The 23,631-nt window shown below is 33.5% G+C and overlaps 2 protein-coding genes across 2 annotated transcripts; both read left to right on the forward strand.

Annotated features, from left to right (window-relative positions):
* On the forward strand, window positions 1-10,455 carry LOC132550924 (cytochrome P450 4A24-like). The gene is made up of 12 exons (XM_060215025.1): window positions 1-162; window positions 400-601; window positions 1,637-1,764; window positions 2,486-2,610; window positions 3,072-3,134; window positions 5,117-5,240; window positions 5,773-5,905; window positions 6,735-6,858; window positions 8,190-8,385; window positions 9,527-9,603; window positions 10,050-10,115; window positions 10,356-10,455. The coding sequence occupies exons 1-12, from the start codon at window positions 1-3 to the stop codon at window positions 10,453-10,455; spliced, it is 1,500 nt and encodes a 499-aa protein (XP_060071008.1).
* A 3,465-nt stretch (window positions 10,456-13,920) lies between these two features.
* LOC132550918 (cytochrome P450 4F6-like) lies at window positions 13,921-22,439 on the forward strand. Its single transcript, XM_060215020.1, has 13 exons — window positions 13,921-14,045; window positions 14,882-15,050; window positions 15,319-15,520; window positions 16,116-16,243; window positions 16,751-16,875; window positions 17,252-17,314; window positions 18,567-18,690; window positions 18,934-19,066; window positions 19,411-19,534; window positions 19,949-20,144; window positions 21,340-21,416; window positions 21,865-21,930; window positions 22,170-22,439. The coding sequence occupies exons 2-13, from the start codon at window positions 14,889-14,891 to the stop codon at window positions 22,285-22,287; spliced, it is 1,518 nt and encodes a 505-aa protein (XP_060071003.1). The 5' UTR covers window positions 13,921-14,045; window positions 14,882-14,888; the 3' UTR covers window positions 22,288-22,439.
* The last annotated feature ends 1,192 nt before the right edge of the window (window positions 22,440-23,631 follow it).

The following is a 23,631-nucleotide window of genomic DNA, read 5'->3' on the forward strand; positions in this document are numbered from 1 at the left end:
ATGGATGTTTACCTTATTGTCATTGGTACGCTGTTGGCCGCAGTATGTATATGGAAAATCTTTGGCATTGTGAACAGATACAAAGAGGCTATAAGATTATATTCTCACAAAGAAATCCAGTCAATTGGAAAATTTCATCCGATATGGGGCCATCTTCATTTGGTATGTTAATTTTCTTTACTTATTAGTAATATCAAGTCATTCATGTGTTGTCCTGTTCATATGTAACCATATTGTGTGAGAATCAATTAATCATTAAAAGTTTAACAATGATTTGCAATCATATCGACACCATGTCTTAACCGGAATAGACTTAAGTGAACATCCTGAAATTATGTTATCATGAAATAAATTTAGGAAAATTTGTTATCAGTGCATATACATCGTTTCTTTTTTCAGATTTCAAATTTTGATGATTTCACAGACATCTGTTTTGAGCTAGTGAAAGAAACAAAAACTCGCATAGTTTCGTTCTGGATAATGTTTTTCTTTCCACTTTTTGCGATCTGCCATCCGGAAACGGCTAAAATAGTGCTCAAGTCTTCAGAGCCAAAATCGAAAGGTCCAGGCGGGGCCTACTACCCTCTTATGGATTGGCTAGGTACGTATGTTAAGTGAACAGAAACATCTTGTGCATTAGTTGAATCTAAAAGCGTCTTGTTACCCCTCTTACGTTTGCACTAAAACTTGATTTTTTCCGGTAAGTATCATGTATATAAGTTATGAAACTTAATAAATCAGGTGACCAGTACTTCATCATTTAGATATTGGCATTTCCTTCGATCACTGTGGGTTTCCTCTGTCGCCTCGTAGGTTAACAAATCAGGCTCTAATTAAATTGAAAGACAAAACAGCTGTTAAGTTTGATTCGTTAATTGACTTTGCTGTTTCTAATTTTAGTTTGTATTCTCTTTTACAATCTTCAAAATAGTAAGTGTCAGACACTGCTGGTGGATTTGAGAGTTCCAAAGGTTTGACTTAACCTGACGAAACATTACATGTTTAGCCTTGCTGTTTCTAATTCTAAAATTGTATTTAAGGGTATTTATTCTTTATCCAATCCAATACTTATTGGATCGTACATCTAACCTTGCGTTAGTCATATCATAGCATACTTTAGAGGATAAATCTAGGGGAATGCGCCTGAAGGTGCGTTTATTTGGCGAGTCGCAGATTGTACAAAATGGCCCTAAAATTAAATAGCAGTTTTTAGAATCGGATACGATATAACAAAAATCTTGCACCCCACAAGGGCCTTAATATATTAATAGTACGTTAGACCATCTATCTGTTAGACCAGTCTAATCGAGTGGCATGTGTTATGCCTCGCTGTAACATAATGACTTGATCTCGACGGCATGTTTTAGTTGTTGATTATGTATTATACATAATTGTAAAGGAATCAAATGATATTATCATTGACGTGATTGATATGCTGCTTTGTTGTATTGATAAGTTATGCAATATATGTCTTTAGCGTCTATTTTAAATTCCGCAATATGGCCTATTCATAAGGGTTCTTTTATGCGTACATACAAGTGTTTATCTTAAACAGTGTTTAGTCTAAAAAGAACATCAAAATTGGGAATCGGAATTCAAAAGCTCTATAAATAATCGTTCTTTCATGCTTCTCCAGGAGACGGGTTACTAATCAGTGATGGTAAGAAGTGGGAGAGGAACAGACGGTTGTTGACACCAGCATTCCATTTCGACGTCCTCAAACCTTATGTATCGATTTATAACAAAGTCTTTGATATCTTTTTGGTAAGTTGATGCATGTGGAAAGGTACACATTTTTTGGGGTGCGACGATGGTAAATTTATCAATATATCTTAGAAATATACCAAGGAAACATATTCGGCAAGAGCAAGAGGTCAAAATATGTCCTTTGATTATGAAGTTTTGCCTACAAGTTTTCGACAAATGACAAAACCTTCTCACAATACAGGGTATATAGAGTTATACGGTCATCACAATGCTCACAATGACAAATATTATATTTCTTTTAGAAATATGAAGTGCTTAATGCTCGTTAGTTTGTCGGTTTCAATGTTGCTTAACGTGTTCTCATTTTAGAATGTGATATTACTTTCTTGGATTCACCAAGTCGTCGATAAAGCAAAAAACGCTCACTTATCCGGAACACGTCCTATTATTTTCGTAGTTGTTTGTCAATAGTCTCTATGTAAAACATTCTTCTGTTCATATTTTTAGTCCGGAATGGCATCTTACATACATTTGAGAACGGTATTTCTTACTACCATTTAACCTCTGAGATAATGAGACACGTGTAAGATATCCTTTCCCGTCTAGACATCGAGATCTTGATTCGTTAAGACATAATTTGATCGCTTTTGAAAGGAAATCGCGAAAGTTTTGACCCTTGAGAATTACCAGCTATACCGCATGTATATACTAAATATACTGAAAGCAACAAACATACTATACATCACTTAAAAGCTACTACACGTTTTTATATCAAAAGGACAAGTTAGAAAAGGCGACATCAGGAGGAAATAGCGTTGAAGTATACGATCCAATAGGATTGGCTACCCTCGATACCATGTTGCGCTGTTCGGTGTCATACGATGAAAGAGTACAGGAACAGGGGTAGGCACATAATATTCCTCAGTAATTGTCACAGTGACATTTTCATCCAAATACCTTTAGTTTACCAACTATAACGTACAATTACCTTATTAGTGTATGCAAATATACGACCCCAAATTTGCATATCAGGATAAATAAATGTCTTGTAAAATGAGCTTATGTTTGGGAAGAGTTTGGATTGGGTTCGATCTAAAGAATAATCCCTTTTCCAGAAGTTATACAGCTTGCTTTGAATCTATTTCAACATATTTTGACGGTAAGCTTTTTTGACAGTTCGAACTCCGTTATGCCGTAAGCCAAAACATTTGAAGATATCATAATAATAAGGCTAAAATAGGGCTTATAATTGTGGATTTATGCTGATATGTTATCAAATGTTTATATGTCTAGTTTAATACGGCGAGTGTTATATATACGATATTCGAACATACCATGTTATATAAATTAATAATTTGTTGCAGATCAAATCATCCTTATGTTGACGCTATGAAGAAACTTACCCACATATCACAAGAACGACTGCTGTAAGTTTTATAAAGAAATTATCTATGAATTTCTAAACGAGGATTGACAGACTAAAACAGTTCTCGAGATACAAGTTGCTAAGGTTCAGTATTTATTGAAGGTGTATATTATACTGAGAGGAAAACGAAACGCAATTAGGAATTTCCAGGTCAACTATGGGAAATAGAAAAGGGTTTAGAATGAAATGATGGTGTAACTGGAAGATAGTTGACCACTCTGTCATCTACGAGAATTTCATTCGTGTACGTGAAATCAACCTTTCAAATTTGACGTTGATTCAAGAGTACCCCACTCAAAATAAAACTTACCTTTGGCAATATCGTCCTCCTCCTGCTGATTACTGACAACATTTGGGTCGGAGCTGACTGTCGTTCTCTTAGGCTACAAGTCAGCAAGAAGGACCCATCTACATCGCGTGTGCCCCCAACCCTCCGCGAGCTGCAGTAACTGCACGAACTATTTTGTGCATTGAATTGATCTGGGTATTAACCCTCCTCATTGGTATACGATTCCATTCCTTATCCAGCGCCAACGCCAACTGAGCGACGTTGATCGCATTAAGCTGTGGTACAACATTGGTCGCCGCGGTCTAAGACCGAAGGCACGCAGTTGAGTACGCACGGTGTTTGGATCAATTCGAACATGATGACGCCCAATTGTGTTCCTTGCAGTTTCCGTGGCCGTCAGAAAGCGACTGCGTAGGTACGGAAGTCGCATTGCCCTATCCTGCCGACGCGTCGTCACACGAGGGCGACTGCTTCGGGGACGGCCTGCAACCGTTCCGGTGGCATGTAGTCTTTGGGTGAGACCGCAAATGTTCGATGGATGGACTCCAAATTGATTAGCGACCAGACTTTGCGGGGTACCTTGCAAAAGAAGTGCAATAGCACGACCACTGTCAACTCGGACAGTCGTGACATTTTTTACGGTGAACTGTTTATGCATAGCATGTGGGAAATCAAGACGGATATGCCTGAAGATTCGTACACACAGATTTTGAACCAATCCTTTATACTGGGTTAGAGATATAGTGTTTTTGTCTCTTATTCTGTTGTATAAGCGGCGTGCGCAGTTTAGTTATGCATCAGTGATTTTAATACGGTACCATGGGGACCTAAATCAAATGCACATATTTATCAAGTTTCAAGGCTGTACGTCAAGGACTTAATTTACAATATTAACTTTCTGCTAATTGCGTTTCTTTTTCCTCTCAGTATATATAGCGTTGCTCACTAGATCACTTAAGACAGGTACAGTATGATGGGAAGGGTGTTACTTTCATCAGTTTGCCATTCAGGCATTGTAGTATATTGTTGAATAGGCCAGAGAGATTTATCTCTCTTAATTCGTTTTAAATTCCCAAAACTCAATTCTTGCTTGTTAAATGAAATATTATTTTATATTTGATAAAGCAAATTATACAAAACATGCAAGTGTCAGTAGAAGATTCGGAAGCTACTTAAATGTTCATGGTAAAACGTTTGAGTTTAAATCTCCAACGAGTGATACGAACTATACGGTATGCAATACAGAATAGAAAATCGTCATCAAACACGTGCAATGAATTCTAATTAGTTTTGTTATTTTTATAACTTTTTTAAGCAAATGAATTGAAATGTAGATATTTTCATGCCGACTGACTAGGAAAATATATTACAGTACTTGTTTGCAGTATAAGGCGTATTACATAATATTATTATGACGCTACAATATTCCTTCGTGATAAAAGGCTTAATAAACAGATTTTTATACAGTGTTTAACATTTAAGCTGTCAAGAAATCGTGCATTTCCAATAACGTACTAAACGCAAGTGTAAGATAACTATCATGTCTTAGAGTCATAAACAGTCATCATGGAGAATGTTTCAATATTTTGTTGATTTTCCTTCACCCTTTATAAGACGGGTTTGTGTTTTGTGACATTATTTGGAAAGCCAAGGTATGCGCGGATTTACATATGTTATTAACATTCCTTTTGCAGACGTCCATGGTTAACGTGGGATTTTGTATTCTATTTGTCACCTCTCGGGCGAGAATTTTCAAGACATACCAAATATGTACATGATTTCGACGAAAAGGTCATACGCGAAAGAAGGGCGTCTTTGGTAGGTCCATACTTTCTAGTACATAAACATGAACACTTAATCTTATCAAATACTCTGTAATTAGAATACGTCTTAGTAAAAATGGTACCATGAATACATATCTAAAGGGACTGTTAGGACAAGAAGGGGAGAAAGAATTGAATTAGTGTATCTCTGATATATATCTTGTGATTCAAATAATCCATTTTGAGTTCAAATCATTTTTCAACTCCAACTCTCGTGAAACGCTTACATTTCCACGTGTCCGATATTACATTTGACAATGTAATTAAACATCACAAGATTTGGTTCAGCTTAAACCTTATTAGAAAGGAAGGATGTCAATCCAATAATTCAAACATTTGATAAAATAATAGGATTAAAAAGTCATCGATTTTTTAAACAATGTTTCGTTTACATGTAATATGGTTGATGGAGACTATCAATAGATATTCAAAATCCTCTACAAATCAAGAATTTAGAGTCTGATCAAAATTAACAAACAAAACATACATGCACGACGATTATGGTACACGTGGTGATTCTATTATAGGCTGCCGACCCATCTGTTCTCAAAAAACGACACTTGGATTTCCTAGATATCCTGCTGACGGCCCGTGATGAGCAGGGTACAGGGCTGACTGACCGTGAAGTAAGAGACGAGGTTGACACATTTCTCTTCGAAGGTATGTCCCATTTATATAGACCTGAGCTGGTATGTTATACAATTGGTAGCGACAACATCTGAATATTCAAAACTGGCATCAAAATACATATTATATCTATGCAGTTTGCTTATCTTTAAGTTGACATACCTATCTGTATGGGTTAAATTGATGAATTTCTACAAATATTTTGGTGTCAGCATCCATTTAGACACTTATTATTTTGTTGGATTTGGTACCCGGATAATAATAATTGTGCTTTCGTTGATTTCGTAGATACTCTTAATCCACGAGAGATTATCTACAAATCAGTTTCTGTATAGTTGGTAATATTGGCGGGGAAAGTGATTTCGCTATATCCGCGGTTAGAAAGGATAACGCGAAACTAAATATCCAGCGTACATTTTTTACAGCCTGAGTAGATATCGGTGACGCCCCTAAACATCCATATAACTCAACAGAGAAACGATAGACTAAATACCCGTGACGGAGCACACACCTAATATTTACGAAACATACAGGCTCCGCAAAATATAACCTCTGTAAAGTATCTGTTCAAACTCAAATTCAGTATTAGCAGTTTTCTTGAGATTTATTCATGACCTAAACCAAATGTGCAAAGTATAGTGATATTGTGAAAAGAAAGACAATCTGAACCCGACAAAAATGTATAATTTTCAATTTCCATCCCAAATTTTAGATGGGATTATATATATACCAGAATTTCAGGCAATTCAAAGTAAATGTCTTGACGGCTTTGCTTATCTTCTGATACAAACAATTGATAATGACAGCAGTTTAGACTTTATTAAAGGAATAAATACATTTGTTTAGCCTCAATTTTTGACAGGTCACGACACTACCGCGTCATCCATTGGCTGGGCGGTCTACTCTTTGGCAAAATATCCAGAAGAACAACAGAAGGTCTACGAGGAAGTTACGAAAGTTTTGGGAGGTAGACAGAATGTAGAATGGTGCGTGATAAATTTATGTGGCGATGAATGTTTGAATCAAGGTTTGTTTTAAAGACTTCGAATCATTTAAACGACTTTTCCCTTATCAACCATGTCAGTATTTAAAAAAGACCATATTATCGGCGAATTTGTAAAGATGTCACATCCCACGTCTCTGTGACCAAGCTTAGTTGTTTTCCATACTCATAAATAACCGAAGGGCCGTTACCTTGAGGATGACTGAGTATTGGGTATCGTCATGTCTGACGTGCCAAATCATATCAACAACAAAATTAAGGTATCAAATACGTGATTAAGATCATGTAATATAATTCAGTTCTTTGACTTTGGGTGGTGTCTTTATCAATATATTCATCACATCGCCATTTTTGGGGATTCATGTTTCCATGATATGGTTTGAAATAATTGTTGACAAAATATCGGAGATCCAACAAAAACGTTTCAGCTTAGTGTTCTTATTTCTATGCTTCGTGAACGTAAATTACAGATCTAAAGCCATCAACACCTCAACATCGATAATATATCGGTATTTTTGTTCTCGAATGGATAAGCACTATGAACCACTCTTCCGATTTACGTATGCCTGTAGAAGTGAATTACGGGAATAGTCACATCAATATTGCGGCTGTTCCCCTTAATTCTTTAATATATCTTAATCAAAATGTACGGAAAAGCGACGTGAACTTACAAGGCAATACCAAAAACTATCAACAAATAAGAAACAAGATAAACCGAAAAGCAAATACTGAATCGGATCAAATCTTGCAAACCGCATACACAAACACTAGTGTAAAACATGGATATGAAGAAGATTAGTAGATAGTGAATTAAGTTGCATAATACAATTGTTTTATCCTCGATTAACTCGTCAACGATACTAAGGGCCTAAATCATGATACCCAGAAGATGACAAAGGGGAAACCAAATTGATAGAAATGTCATACTAACGATGGGGAGATGCACTAGGCCCAAGAGTCAATTAATATAGTTATTCCGTGTCATTATTCGATAAATCAAACGTGGCAGGCAGGTTACAGATAAATCTGGCTGACTAAAATGTCACAAGCATTGTCCATCAATTGAATTCTCGAAGATTGCAAAAGACACAAAAGTGAAACAACAGTTTTTTTGATACACAATTACAGGAAGTCAGAAGATGAGGAGATGCATTTGACCACCAGTTGAAAGGATTCTTCTGTTTTTAAAAATATCTGATAATTTTCGAACAAAGACAGACACATACTTACATGCTGAACCGTACCAGTATCAGAGTGAATTAAAACCGGACATACATTAACACGTTATTGATATTTCACGTTTTCTTGTCACAGGTCAGATATACAGGAGTTGTCAAGGCTGTCGCTTTTCATTAAAGAATCAATGAGAATGTTCTCACCCGTTCCTGGAATAGCAAGAGTGACTACAAAAAAAATGGAACTGGACGGAGTAACACTTCCGGTCAATACTGAAGTTACTATTATGATACAAGTCCTCAATCACCACGAAGAAATCTGGAAGAAACCACAGGTCAGTTCTTAATATCATCTTCTCAGTCGCCTTAAAATATCGGTCCTTAGCATCACCTTAGAATCATAGAAGGACGAAACCAATGTATGCTACAGATTAATTCATTGTTTTGACTCTACTGTATCTTAATATGTAGTAAAAGTTGCTATTCATTTGTGTCTTTCGTAAAATCTTTATTATGATTCAGTTTCAAAATCCAAAGTTTTGGTCGCAAAATTGTGCTTTCATTGTATACTTTATTATACATGACAAATTCTAAGATTGCATTTTGCATCTTGAAATAGATACCAAACGAATTGATTATGAACGCCATATATTTTTTCAAAGCGAACCACATGACACCATGGCGTTATTTGGAAGTATCAAATTGTAACATTTACGAAGGTTATACGTTTACGGATATCTCGGATATCGTCGTGTTTTAAATTGGAGTGACAAAAAGAATAAAAGTGGAAATATGAATTCGAATCTATATTTGCAAAAAATGACGACGTAAAATTAAAACAGTACATCATAACAGATTTTGTGATCCTAAAAAATCGTTATCTGTTGTTAATAATTTTATGATCATGACAACATCAGACAAAAGATCTGCATTCTTAGATTATATCAAAAGCAATAAAAACGATTTTGAAGATTGTTTTCTATTGAATTGGATGTAACATTGTCTTATTCATTTGATAAGTTTACGCCTCAGCTGTTACATTGCATTGAAATAGTTACCGCTTATGTAATGTTACACATATAAACTGTATTTGTATATGTATATTTATTTTGCCTTTATTGTTTCATAACGGTTATGGATAATCAGGCCGTTTGTAAAAGAACAGAACCTCTTTAGTTTTATTCATATATTGTTTCAAAACCGAACTCAAATATATTATGATATAATACTAAGAGGTAAGAAAACAGATAAATAACAACTTTTTAAACAAGATCTACTCCGTAAAAATGTTATTTTGAATACTTTTGTTAAGAAGAAAATTTGATGTTCAATTGCTTACCAGTACAATTCCTTAAGAGAATTGAAAAGTCATTTTAAAAAGAGAGCGATAGAATATTTTGAGATAAGAAAAATATATTACATTGTGATCATTTGCAATTTACATTAAATTTTCTATAATTCATAACTTAATATTAGGAGTTTCGTCCTGACCGCTTTGTTGACGAATCTAACAGAGATCCTTACAGTTATGTACCATTTTCAGCGGGACCAAGGTATGTCGATTTATTGATAAATGCTCATCAGTTAATTGTAACGACTGTCTATTAATATATCAACTTTTCTATATAAATACGACGTATACAGTTCAGAAGATAATGTTATATAATGTAAGATAATTGATGTCAAAGGAGTGATTATATCATTGTTATACTTGTGCTAATGGGAACTACGATGATTCGCCATCACAAAGGCTTTTCAAATTTCTTTACGCTTACCGAACATATAACAAAATATTTTTGTCAAATTAGCACAATGATGAAATAGCGCATCAGCTATGCTTGCTATATAAATAACATACAGGAATCTCATCCAGCAAAACTATACTTTGCGCAATACTTAAAGCGCAAAAAGCAGTAATATAAGATCGTCACTAAAATATAAAAAAAATAATGGTAAATTTTTCATCTATAAACTTATAGTTACATTTTGTCCCAAACAGGAATTGTATCGGACAACATTTTGCCATGAATGAACAGAAAGTAGCATTAGCAAAGTTAATTCAACGGTGAGTAACATAAATCAGCTAGATTTTGAAATAAAATAAGACGTTTAATAATTATTTTCAGCAATCTTATTTCATCAATATCTTTTGACAATTCAAAGTAAATGGAAGCAATACCGCAATTATGAAGAATCGGGTAAATTGTTTTCTGCTGATGTGATTCTCCAATATATCCTGTATACTTCCAATTTCTATGTTTTGATAATACATATAAATGTCTTAAAAGGAACAATTTTATTTCAGTTTTCGCATACTTCCCGATCCCAACAATATTCCTGTTCCGACAAATGGAGTGGTGACACGTTCGAAAAATGGAATCTATGTCAAACTCGAGAAGCGTTGATTTTATACCATGTGATTTGAACCGGTATATTTGTACTGTGTTTGTATCAGATAACGTAATCAAACATGAGAGTTTGTTTATTGATTTGTTTAACGAGTCATCATACCAATGATATAAATTGTTGATTTCTGTATTTCTAAACATATAAATAGTATGAGTGTTTATAATAATGTTTATGCTTCACTTCAAACCACTGAACGTAATCAGTTAAATTCACAGCGGAAGGGGTTAGCTTGCTTCTTTTATTTACTATGTCTTCTGACTGACATCATCGTCGAGTTTGGTGGTAAGATCTTCCAACTACTCGCATACCTACGGGAACTAACTGCGCCCCTCTGTTGGTTGATTTGTTTTCGTTGTCATACGAGGCTGAATTTATTGAAAAGCTTCTCAAAACAGGTCACAAAGACTCAGCCGCTTTTCTCGATCTTTTCCTACAATGAAAATAACATGGACAAGCTGTTTGATAAACGTGATGGTTCCAAAACATTTGTGTGTTATGAAGTTTGACGTTCCAATTTTTTGATGTAACATAGGTTTTCAAATGGTTTATTAAAATCATGGGATAATTTTATGGTTGCCATAGTGATCTGATTACGAAATATTTTATTTCTATGTGTGTTATGAAGTTTGACGTTTTTGATGCTCGTTACTTTGCCTGTTGATTCCGTTTGTGAATACATTGTCTTCATTTGAGAACGTGACATTACCTGGATTTACCAGATCAGATCAAGTTAAGCAGAAGACGCTTTCTCTTCAGGAAGACCTGGTCTTAATCTCCTTGAACTTTTTCAAGAGTCTCTGTAAATTGTTCTTTTGTTCATATTTTGCCCTCGTTTTATTCACTGAGTTTGGATTCTGATTATATTGCCATGTTGGTGTTTTCAGTAGCTTAATTTGGTACGTACCACACTGAATATAAGGGTTTATTTTGCAGATTTCTAATTCATTTGTACTTGGTAAAAACTGTAAAAATCCACTTTTCAAGTCTTTCACGAACTTACATAATAGGTGGGAATAAAAGGCAATGTATGCGCATGAGGTAATCTCAGTTAATGTAATAGATTTTATTTTAGATACACGAGTGTTTTGAATAAAATTAGAATCAATAATTATCATTATATTGTTCTATTGTGTATTATATTGTTAGGTATCATTTACATTGTTGTTTTCAGTTCATGTTCAAATGATGTTTTTTCATTGATGTTTTTATTTCACTTCAGTTTTCATAACTCTGTGTTTTCTTTAGAAAAAAAACGTGCCGTACCAATAGCATACTATTACAAATATATCAACGTTTAAAGTCTATTGTATTGAAATACATTAGAAACAGCTACATGATACTGTTAAATTTATTCTTAAGCTCTGCTATATTCAATAATATTTGTATTGAACGGTGCTATTCATATCATACAAGAACAAAACTCTATTACAAATATGTCAACGTTCAAAGTCTAATTTTATTGAGATACATTTGAAACAGCTACATGATGTTATTGTGTTATTCATTCTTCAGCTCTGCTATATCCAGTAAGAAATTGTATTATACGGTGTTATTTATTTGTATGTCTTTCGTTAAAGTTTCGAGATTACATATGGTAGATACTGCTGCTGGACTTTTAAGTCCACGATGCTTGCCGTAACTTGCATACCACAATATAATTCTTTCAAATAGCGGCGCGGTTAAGATTTTACACTTTGACGAAAAACACTTCTAAATTCATGAGGCATATGAAAATTATGAAATAAACTGATTAATGTGGCTAGCCCATTACCCCTTCTATATATCGACATTCTTTTGATCACTGACTTTTCCTCGGGCCTTCTAGGTTTTAACGTTAGCATCACTGAAGAAGTTCTAGAAGAACAAGATAGCTAGGAAATTATCTTTGATTCATTGTTTGACTCTACTGTATCTCATTAGTATTTGTATCTTATGCTTATGCTAAGTTGTGTGTTTTTTATACAATTTTTACAATTGCTAAACTATGACGAGAATAGAAAACGTAAAACGAACATATCTGAAGTTGATAGGACAAATTGGCACTTAAAACATGTAAGCTGGGTTCGTATATCAAGAGGTAAACACAAACAGTTATTTGTGATGAAAATCGTACCTCTTAAATTGCATTGCCTATTGTTTTATCCTGTCTTTGTGACCTAATTATATATCTCTAATATTTGACTCTTTCATTTCATTAAGACCCACGTTTTGAATCAACCTGATTTTGAACAAGGGAATGATGAAATACATACGAAACGACTAATGGAATTGAGAAAGTATTACAATATTACCGTAAATGTACTTATTCTAGCACTTTTGCGATATTGCGTTAAAGTACAGTTACGCTAACTGTAATTGTGATGACCACCGCTCTAATCGGCCAAAACGTGACGATGAATTTAAATTCTTTTGCGCCACATTAAATGCGTTTACAGTATTTAATAATGTAAATGAAGGCTAGTTTTGTATCAGCATACTTTTGCTTGGAAAAATAACGCTACTCAACGACTGATGCCATAACAACAACTCGCTGGTATAAAACAAAAGGACATTATACCAAAGTATCGACACATAGACAGTCGACGATTGGAATTGTTATTTTTCTATCTTCAAACTCTGCAAATCAACAAGGACCTGCTATTAAGGTTAATACATTTCACGGGCAAATAGTCGATGCTAACTTCAAACATTGATTCTCCTCTGCTAAATTTCCATGCATTAGGCCAATAATGTCTAAAAGAAAATTTTGAAGTAAGTAATGAAATTAATTAAAATTTGACCGATAATCTCAAAGCGAATTAATTGAAACATTTGAACAGGGTTCAAGGAAACTTTAGATAGCTAACATTGCAAACACTGTTTAGTGACAACAGTAATGAACTAAAAGATTATTCCTATTTGAATGGAAAGATAACAATTAATTTTGTATATCATTTTGTTTTCAGGTGGTCTCATGGGTTATTATAAGCTCAACAAACTTAAAACCTCTTATAGAAATATCCAATTGCTATATTTTCAGTGTTGAACGTGTGGATTACGCAAGAATAATGCAAAATGGTTGTCGAATATCAAACTATATTTGAGATGTCTTGAAGATATTTTCTTTATTATTGTCGGATTTCATTATCCCGACGTAAAGAAAAAAAATAGTTATCGGATCAATCTATTTAAACGTCTGTCAAATCGCAATTTCTATAACAGTATTCCACGATACGGACATTCTGGTCGGAAAATGAATTTTTAAAACATATCATGACCTCGGAAAGCTAACAATACTTTGAATGTTTACACGCACGTTAGGATTAGTAACTCACAATATACACCTTACCCGACCATTGGACCTTGACCCTCGCGCCATATAGTCAGGATATGGACACATGGGTAGCTTAATAGTGCTGACTTTTCATTATATAACTCTAGCATGATACGAAATTGACAACTGACTAGCTGGGACAATCACCTCATGTATAATCACTATCGATAGTATGACAGACACAAGTTCCAAGTAGTACGAGTAATGATCGATCGCGTCTGTTATGTGAAACTGACTTCAACACAACGCTTGTACGGAAGCGGGCAGATAACGGTATGTACTAGTGGGCTATTGAAACAATGTATATGTATAATATTATATATTTATGTGACTCTGTCCTCGTAGGATGTTATCCTGCTATAACTTAAATCGCACATATAATTTTATCACTATTTTAACCGCACAGTAGAAAGAGTAACAAAAACATTAGCAGTCTCTACATGAGTTGTTGTTACTTGTCACAATACGAAATGTTGTGAAGGCACCGCAATGCACTCTGGGAAAGATTAGGGCTGTTGAGTTCACTTGGTTCATATAAGTATAACATTAACAAGATCAACCGATAGGATTATGTGTAGTTTTACTTTATTGTATTTTTGCATTTTCTGCATAAAGATGAACATGTTGATAAGTTAGAAAATAACCATTATTTCGTGTACATTGCACTTTTATTATAGAAAGCAAACTTTTCATTTTCCGAAGACTATATGAAAAAATATATATATATATTTACTGATATTATTACATACGTATCACCACAAATCCCAGATTTCATATTCGTTGCTACCGACCTGTTTGACAACTTTCACTGATTTTTATGACCAAAAACTAACTTTTAGTTTGTTACGTGATCTTTTAATAACTGACTATTGTTTCCTGGTCTATAAAAGTGGCTATTTAGGTGAATATTGCCAAATTATAGCATAACGACAACCCCTGTTCTAATCGTGAAAAACAAATTCCTTGAAAATTTCTCTAACTTAACTAAGCATAAAGTCTTGGAATATTTTTTTAGATGTTAAAGACAATTCTTCACAATTTGTCTATATCAGCATATTACTATTTCCTTCCCTCGTGTGTTTATCATCTATTGTTATGCATGTTTCCAGGTTCATCATGGATTTCGTTTTCCTAATAATTAGTTCTCTATTGATCTGTGCTTTATTGTGGAAAGCCGTTGCCATCATCCAAACCTACCGAACATATATAAGTATATACAAGTCCGAAAAGTTCCTGTCTATAGGAAAGTTCCATCCTATCTGGGGACATCTACACTTGGTAATGACCAGTTGATTTTGTAGTGATTACGGGGCCTGGTGTGATTTAAATCTATTTCAATTGGAAATATCACGAGTACTTTTTAGTGTTTTGCACTATTTCTTCATTATTAAAAAAAATGTTACTATGAATTACATTATTACAATGAATTTCACATTCAAAATTATTATAAGATATTTCAAATAGTTTGTATCATAAATATAAACAGTATATTTTATCATTTCCAACGAAAGATATTTACTTTTCTTTTCCTTTTTTGCTTTTTTAGATTCCAGAATTTTCAGATTATGTTTATTTAGTACGAAAAGGTATCAAAGAAACTGGGAAAAGAATAAGTGGTGTGTGGCTTATGTTTTTCTTCCCGATACTGACAGCATGTCATCCAGAGACAGCTAAGGTTTTACTGAAGTCTTCAGAACCAAAACCGAAGAGGTTTGGAGAGGCATATTACACAATTACACCATGGCTAGGTAGGATTGTTAATATTCTTTACTGAATTATGTTAATGTAGTTAAGAAGAACGTTAAACATTGCATTTGCTCAAAATAAAAATTTAGCTGATAATTCATTTTTTGAAGGGAGCGTATTGTTACCATTGCTACAATCGCCACGAACATGTTATATTTTTAAATTAAAACAAATGACGATTGGCAAACGGTAGTATCGTAAAAATATCAAGCAGAGTCGAGTCACGGTTATCTAAATAAGGATAAGAATGGTATACAGAATTGCGTTACTAATAAAATAAAAGAACATTAATTTTCCTTATAAAATTGATTATAGAAATATATAAATCATGATATCTTAATCTTAAGTGTTTGTGGTTTCCAGAATTTCATAAACATGCTAAACATGTATAAATATAAATCGCAATTACAAGTATGACATGGTTTATGTTAAACGGGATGACAATGTGTTTTTACATATAAATACAACAGCAATATTGATGGTTTTAATCCATATTATCAAATTGAAAAAACAAATAACAAATGAAATCGTTTATAATATTACAATGATGATACAGATAACTCCAGCCATCCATCTAAAACGTCATTTTTCATACAGGTGACGGGTTAGTTTTAAGTAATGGCCGAAAGTGGGAAAGAAACCGGCGCCTATTGACACCTGCCTTCCACTTTGATGTATTGAAGTCATACGTCGACATGTATAACCAAGTATTTGATATATTTCTGGTGAGAAAAGTTTAATTTACAATTAGCTTTAAATAAGCGATGTTGTTTGTGGTAAAAAAAATCACTTCACTAATCTACATCAGTCTTTCCAAGCCTTATATTAATGCGATACAACCATACCCGAGTAACCGCCAGAAGCGGTGATAATGCTTGTTTTGCAGTTGTTTTTTTTGTTTTGCAGTTTTTTCCCTTATGATAGGTTGATCATCCATTCCATACCTTAATTTTACGGAATTCAAATTGCCTCCATATATAATTTAGTTTTACTTTTTTTTCATTCATTGCATATCTGTTATCATACATGTTGATGCTATTCAGCTAATTGCTTTCAAATCTTTTATGTCCACTAAAACTATCAGTTTGACAACGACAATAATTGTTCATTGTTATCATTAATTTTGCCTTTTTCTTTTGTGAGTGTATGTTTATTTTTGTTCGCTTGTTTGATTGTTTTTGTTTCCTGTCGTTGATTATTTTTTTTTCTATCTTAATTTTTGTTTGTTTCAGAATAACATGGGAAAAGCTGCACAAGCTGGTAAAGGTGTTGAAGTACAAGAACCTCTTATAATAGCTGCTCTTGATACCATGCTGAGATCTGCTTTTTCGTATGACTCTCACGTACAAGAACAAAGGTACGTGTATATATCATAATGCACGGGTATGTCCTTCTCTAGTTACCATCAAGATTATGTCAATTTATGTCATTCGATTTGGATGTATGAAGCAGTGGATACGAGGAAATGAAATATCGAAAAAATAGAATTCAGATGCGGTATATTTGTTACGACGTTATGATATAGGAGTGTGATTAGAATGAATAAATAACTGTGCACTAACTTTTACCCGCGTCTATTAACTTTGCGATTCTCCATTCCACAAATACTATATCAAAATTTATACCTTGAAGTTTCTGCAAACCTTTCTGCAAGGTTCTCGACTAACAAGAAAATATGTCTCATTCTATAGTCTGTAACTAATTCCATTTATTGCTTTTTTTTTCTTTGGTAGTACCAAACATCCGTACGTTGAAGGCGTCAGACGACTGACATACCTCACTACTTACAGAACATTGTAAGTATTGGTTTGTTTCGTAGTATTGAAATATCACTGATTACCAAATGAAATATAAATGCTTAGAAAATACAACGGGATTTTACCTTGGCTACATATATGAAACTGTAAAATCAATCATTTTCGTGGAGGTTTTATTTTTGATGACTTCTATTGTACGAATCCATATGTCCACAAATTGTAATAAAACTGTTTAAGTAGATCTATTGATATATATTTATCCACAAAATCAAGTGTTCACAAAGTAGGATATTTTTAATCACAAAAATCTCACGAAAATATATGATTTTACAGTAACGACGTTGAAATAACAATACATGTCGATAGGACGACTGATCATTCGTTTTATGCTACATTGTCTGTTTTAATTATAACGACATCATTCAATTTGCATGAATATATATAGTTAGCATGGTCCGACGATTAGGCTATAAATACAAAATGCAAATATTATGTACCGAATGTGAAACGTTGTTACCAGCGAACAATATCAGTTTGTACTAAAAATCGATTCATCGATATATCAGGTATACACATCGTGCTATATAAAATTGTTTTTATAACGAAATCATTTTAGCATTAAATGTTATTTTCAAAGACCTATCGATATACATATATATCAACTTTTAATGGTAAAAATACTATCAAATAAAAACATTAAATCCTGAATTTAAGCCACTTTTTCATGATTTAAGTTTCAAATCAATAAACTGATCATTCCTATTCATTGCATTTTCTTTACGTGGTTTGCGAACAGACACAAAAATTGATGACTATGTACATTATGTACTCCATGAATATTCCATGCTACACAATATGTGGCGTCATATTAGAGACAGACAAATGTATCATTTAATTCATTTAGATTAGCTTTAGTGATCTAATTGAGAAATATTTTATTTCTTCGTGTGATACGAAGCTGGACGAATTTGATGCTTGTTAGTTCGCCTGCTGGTTCCGTTGTTGTATACGGTGTTCTAATTTGAGAACGTGACATTACTTACGTGGATCGACCAACGTTTACATGGTAGGTGTCGTCGATGAAGCAGAAGCCGTTTTCTGTTTCTGAACACCTGGTCTTAATCTTCTTATTCTTTTTAGGAGTCTCCATGTAAATCTTTCATTTGCTCATATTGTTCAAGGTTTATGGAATTTGAGCTTGATTATGATTATGTTGTTGTAATTTCTTGATTTATGTTTACAATTGTCTAATCTGATATTAATATGGATGCATTGTTTTATTTTGATATAGGAGACCATGGTTATATCCAGAATTCCTTTTTAAATTATCCGCAGCTGGAAGAGAATATTTCTCTCATACAAAATACATACACGAGTTCGATGAGAAAGTCATAAGAGATAGAAGGGCATCTTTGGTATGTATGGTTATTGCAAGTTTTATATATACACCAACATAATTTTCTAGGTTTTGTTTTCAATTTAATTCTAGACTTTGACATGAATTTATATTCTGACATAAAAAGACTATTTTCTTTAACTTTTCACCATTTGAATTGTTTTTGTCCTTATTTATTGAAATTGGATTCCAAAATAAACTCGAAATGCAGGAGCTAGTTTTTGCTTTTCTTTTTCTCGATTTTCATTCTTATCGTCATCAGAAATCGAAACCATTAGCGTCATATAAACGCCGACTGGATTTCCTAGACATTCTGCTGACCGCCCGGGATGAGCAAGGCAAAGGACTGACAGATCGTGAGGTTAGAGACGAGGTTGACACCTTCCTGTTTGCTGGTCAGTTATCCGCTTTTTCTAACAGATAATTTAATCTTCTTGTAAAGATAACGTTAGAAAATTACCGAGCATGAACATTTACCAGTATGTTCGTTTTGTTTTTGACGACTGTGGAGGCCACAGGGGTTATAATCACCCCTTGTAAGCACCGCAGACGTCATTTTTTATGATTCAGTACTTGTGTCTTGAAGTTTTGATATGCTATGTATTCAAGTGTGTCGTGATAGAAAGTTTTCTCCCAATCGATGTTTTCTGATTTCTTCATCCAACTATTTGTTTTCTGTTTTCTCATTTCGACGTAACGTTCAGCTTCTTCCCTTCTCATATTTCCGGTCATTCAACAGGTCACGATACCACTTCCGCTGCTCTTGGTTGGGCTACGTATTTGCTTGCACAGCATCCCGTTGAACAACAAAAAGTATATGAGGAAGTTATGCATGTAGTTGGGGACAAACCAAGTGTGGAATGGTAAAGTGCATCGATAAAATATCATATGAAACTCGAATATTGCATGCAAGGTGTTTTAAAGAATATCGTATTTAATTCACGTTAAAGTTACACAGCTGCATCAACCTAAATGAGAAATAAAATACAAAGATTGAGAGAGAAGTTGTGGTCATGACGATGTCTTCTCTAAAACGCATTCATATCTTCTTCTGTCACTAAATTGAAATAATCAGAAAAGTCAATATATTTGCAAACTAAATAAAGTTAATCCATATTAAAATTTATTTGTCCATTATAAATCACAATACATTTCTTTAAGTTTACATCTACTCTTAATGAATTCACTTAATTGTCCTTGTATTTTGCCTTGGTATTCCAATGTGTCTATCATATAGTTTTGCAGATGTTTGCAACATTTCTAATTCATTATTTCAGGTCGGATATACAAGCTCTACAAAGACTTCCATTGTTCATTAAAGAGACATTAAGAATGTATAATCCAGTCCCTCTCATCTCCAGAGTTACAACGCATGATACTGAAATTGACGGAATGATAATTCCAGCTAACAATCAAATCACGATTCTCATTGACGCGTTGAATCATCGACAGGATGTCTGGAAAGATCCCGAGGTAAAAGTATATACTACATCAGAAAATGACATTACGTAGTACGTTATCCTTATGTTTCTCTTATATATATTTGTGCATATGGCATAACTAAGATTGAATTTTTATTGAAAAGCCTGTGACTAATGTATACATGTAGAGACAACCACCGAGACAAAGTTGTCCTTGCCCGTCTTCGGATGGGTCATACATACCTTACACATTCATATATATTGAAAGGCGAAGATAGTCCTCGGTCCATAGAATGTGATGAGCCATTCACCGTTAAACATTTTATTCACGGCATTGATATTCTGTCTACTCGAGAACATTTTTATCGTAACATTACATGTCTAAAAACCCTTTTTAAAACTGTGGAGATTTGTAAAATTCTACATTACCTGAAAGATGCTGGTCTATTTAATAGGCTATGACGTATCATTTTAATCTTTTGTGTTAACATACCCATTTAAGATTTTTAACATTTGACTTTTACCTTTTGGTTTGTTTAATGTAATTTCCTTTTGGATCGCTGTGGTTTACCGTTTGATGGTCCTAATGATCTTTTATGTGCCGTTAAGATTGTAATAATAATAATAAAAGTTTAGACAATTTTAGAGGTCGCAGGTAGTAAACATCGCCGATGGACCTGTATTTTCCAATGCTGTCGTAACCTACATACCATGTTTAAATTCGTTCGAATAGTAGCACGGTTTACAAATTTCCGCATATTCTTGACGTTTTTCTGGAACTTTTTGAACTATGTAAATAAGCATTTTATGGAATTGTGATGCTAGTAGTAAACTTCCCACGCACATTTCGTATGATCAATCATATTTTTCTTTATGTCTTATCCAAGGTTTCGAAATTGATGATCATAACATTGCTGTAGGACTATACAGCTCTATGATGCAGTTTGTTTAATCATTTGGTTTTAATGACTTTAACACTTATTTCCTTTCGGAATGTGCTATTTACACATCGATGCTGCTACAAATAAAGCAGATGATTACTCTTCTCGAATTCCTTGTCTTTTTACTTCCGTAATTTCGTTCTTTCATCAAAGGTCATTGCGTTATATTCTGGCTTTGTTTTATCGATTTTGAAATGAAATATGATCATGTAAATAGGTCCTTCTCGCCGCTGCGTTAATAAAATCATACATCCTGTGGAAACAAACACGTTTTCAATATAACGTTCAATTTTCTTTTATCTACAGACTTTTAGACCAGACAGATTTATGGATGACTCAGACAGAGATCCATATAGTTTTGTACCTTTCTCAGCAGGTCCAAGGTAAGACAATTTGCCGATCAATCAAAAGTCATGATTGTAGTATCAAGCATGCTGTACATTTGTATTTATGTTAAAACTAACTCTAAACTCTAGAGATCATATATTTGTATGAAATACGATCTATAAATCTTTGATAAAGAACTATAAATGTTTATTTCTTTCTTTACGCCTGAGATTTTTGATGCCAATCGTTTTTCGTTAGCCATTATACAGGCATCGTTATGACATTGGTTTAAAATGGATATATTCACATACATAGATTAGTTTATGATTAATATATGTCGGTAGGTTTATATCTATCGTCATTTTAGTTACAGTTAAGATGAAATACCAGCCACATGACTACTGAAATGAACACAACAGTTTAGAATGCACGAAATTTAAAGCTGTTCATGTATGAATATAAATGCCATTTTCTTTCATGTGGATTACGCTAATAAATCATCAGGAATTGCATTGGACAAAACTTTGCCATGAATGAAATGAAAGTAGCGCTTGCCAAATTAGTTCAAAGGTAGGATTAATCGAGGGAATGTTCATTGCCAACTTTCGCCAATAATGTTTATCAGGAATACAGATATATTGTTCCATTGAACAGGATTTATATCATTCTATACCTTTTGATATATTAAACGTATAAAAAATTAACAAAAATAAATTATAATCATTATTATCATAACAATTAATTCTAAGAGATCGTACTTAAACTTTATTTTTGCTCTAGCTGTTTTCGGTACATTGGTTTTCTTTCAGATTCCGCCTACTTCCTGATACTGACCACTCACCGATATTATCATACGAAGGAATACTACGCTCGAAGTCTGGTCTCTGGGTTAAACTTGAAAATAGAACTGAAGACATCGGTTCTTAATATACTCTGTTAACTAGTCTCCTCAACTGTTTAACGGGGAACAAATATTCCATCTGTGCTCCTCATGGTTATTAAATGCAATGATGCCAAATATGTCTTCTACGATAACTTGGCGGATAAAAACTCGGTTGGTCACGTGTCACGATACAAAGGTTTACATCGATGATTCTATTAAAGAAATACGATTGATAAGAATATCAAAGCCGAATTGTTTTATAATCGTAGTTTGAGAATAACTTACATATTTCATGAATGTATATGAAATATATTAAATTTCAAAAATGAAATTTACATAATAATGAAACTATTATTAGATACATCTGTAAGTGTTGTGCCAATGTGAATTAACAGTGTTGATATCCCTACAAATCTGAAGAAATTGTTAGCAAAGCCAGACATTAACATAACTGTGAATATTTTATTAATAAAAGATCAATTTTGGTCCTCGAGATCGGAGGATCACCAGCTTGACACATATGTGTACTAGTGTTCATTTACTTTTAATTGAATATGCCTTAACAGAAAAAAATCCATGTTAATATATTTGTTTTAGAACAGTAATCCTCGAAATGATTTTGTAGGTAACGATAAACCCATGCTGTCGATTGAACCCCTATGTCTTTTCGTCATATATTTCTTTATATGGTATCATAATCTTCCATCATATCATCAATTAAAGGACATTAATGTAACACTCAAGGTAACGCATATATATATTGTTGAAAAATATCTTAAAATGTCTTCCATTATATAATACCATGCAGATAACGATACACACATTATGTATATTGAATCTTTTATCTATCTTTTCTTCAAATATATAGTATCTGCTCGTATCATAGCACAAAAGTTATTCAACTCCCAATGCATTATTGATTCATTTCAACATACACATGTTACACCACATCTGCTTTAAACCTTTAACATGTTTTGACTGGCTGCCATAGTGAACTTGGATATAAAATCAACTGGAACATGTAAGCAGCATAGTTTGGTGATGTAGGGATTTGTTATCCCGAAATTGCACTAATGCGAAATTTGAATTATTACGCTTATCATACAGCTTTTATGGAATGTTGTTCAGTTGTGGAAAAAGATCGAGACACGTGGATGGTGTAGAACCTCCAATAACACCACTAAGCATTTCCTGTAATAACGTTTCAGCTGCTGAAAGTTTATCTGCAAATTCCAACAATAAATAGAAGAATATCGAATGGTGTTTATGATAATAAACCTCCAATAACACCACTAAGCATTTCCTGTAATAACGTTTCAGCTGCTGAAAGTTTATCTGCAAATTCCAACAATAAATAGAAGAATATCGAATGGTGTTTATGATAATTT

This window comes from Ylistrum balloti, unplaced genomic scaffold (assembly GCF_031769215.1).
Source record: "Ylistrum balloti isolate Yb309-2 unplaced genomic scaffold, AGI_CSIRO_Ybal_v1 Utg370158, whole genome shotgun sequence".
Classification (NCBI taxonomy): Eukaryota; Metazoa; Mollusca; class Bivalvia; order Pectinida; family Pectinidae; genus Ylistrum; species Ylistrum balloti.

What these genes read in the sequence shown, in the direction of transcription:
- LOC132550924 (XM_060215025.1), top strand. Translation starts at nt 1, where the DNA reads ATGGATGTTTACCTTATTGTCATTGGTACGCTGTTGGCCGCAGTATGT. An exon ending in TATGGGGCCATCTTCATTTG is followed by an intron (nt 163 to 399) that starts GTATGTTAATTT and finishes TTCTTTTTTCAG; the next exon opens with ATTTCAAATTTTGATGATTT. An exon ending in GCGAAAGAAGGGCGTCTTTG is followed by an intron (nt 5,241 to 5,772) that starts GTAGGTCCATAC and finishes ATTCTATTATAG; the next exon opens with GCTGCCGACCCATCTGTTCT.
- LOC132550918 (XM_060215020.1), top strand. Translation starts at nt 14,889, where the DNA reads ATGGATTTCGTTTTCCTAATAATTAGTTCTCTATTGATCTGTGCTTTA. An exon ending in CTCACTACTTACAGAACATT is followed by an intron (nt 17,315 to 18,566) that starts GTAAGTATTGGT and finishes ATTTTGATATAG; the next exon opens with GAGACCATGGTTATATCCAG. An exon ending in GAGATAGAAGGGCATCTTTG is followed by an intron (nt 18,691 to 18,933) that starts GTATGTATGGTT and finishes TATCGTCATCAG; the next exon opens with AAATCGAAACCATTAGCGTC.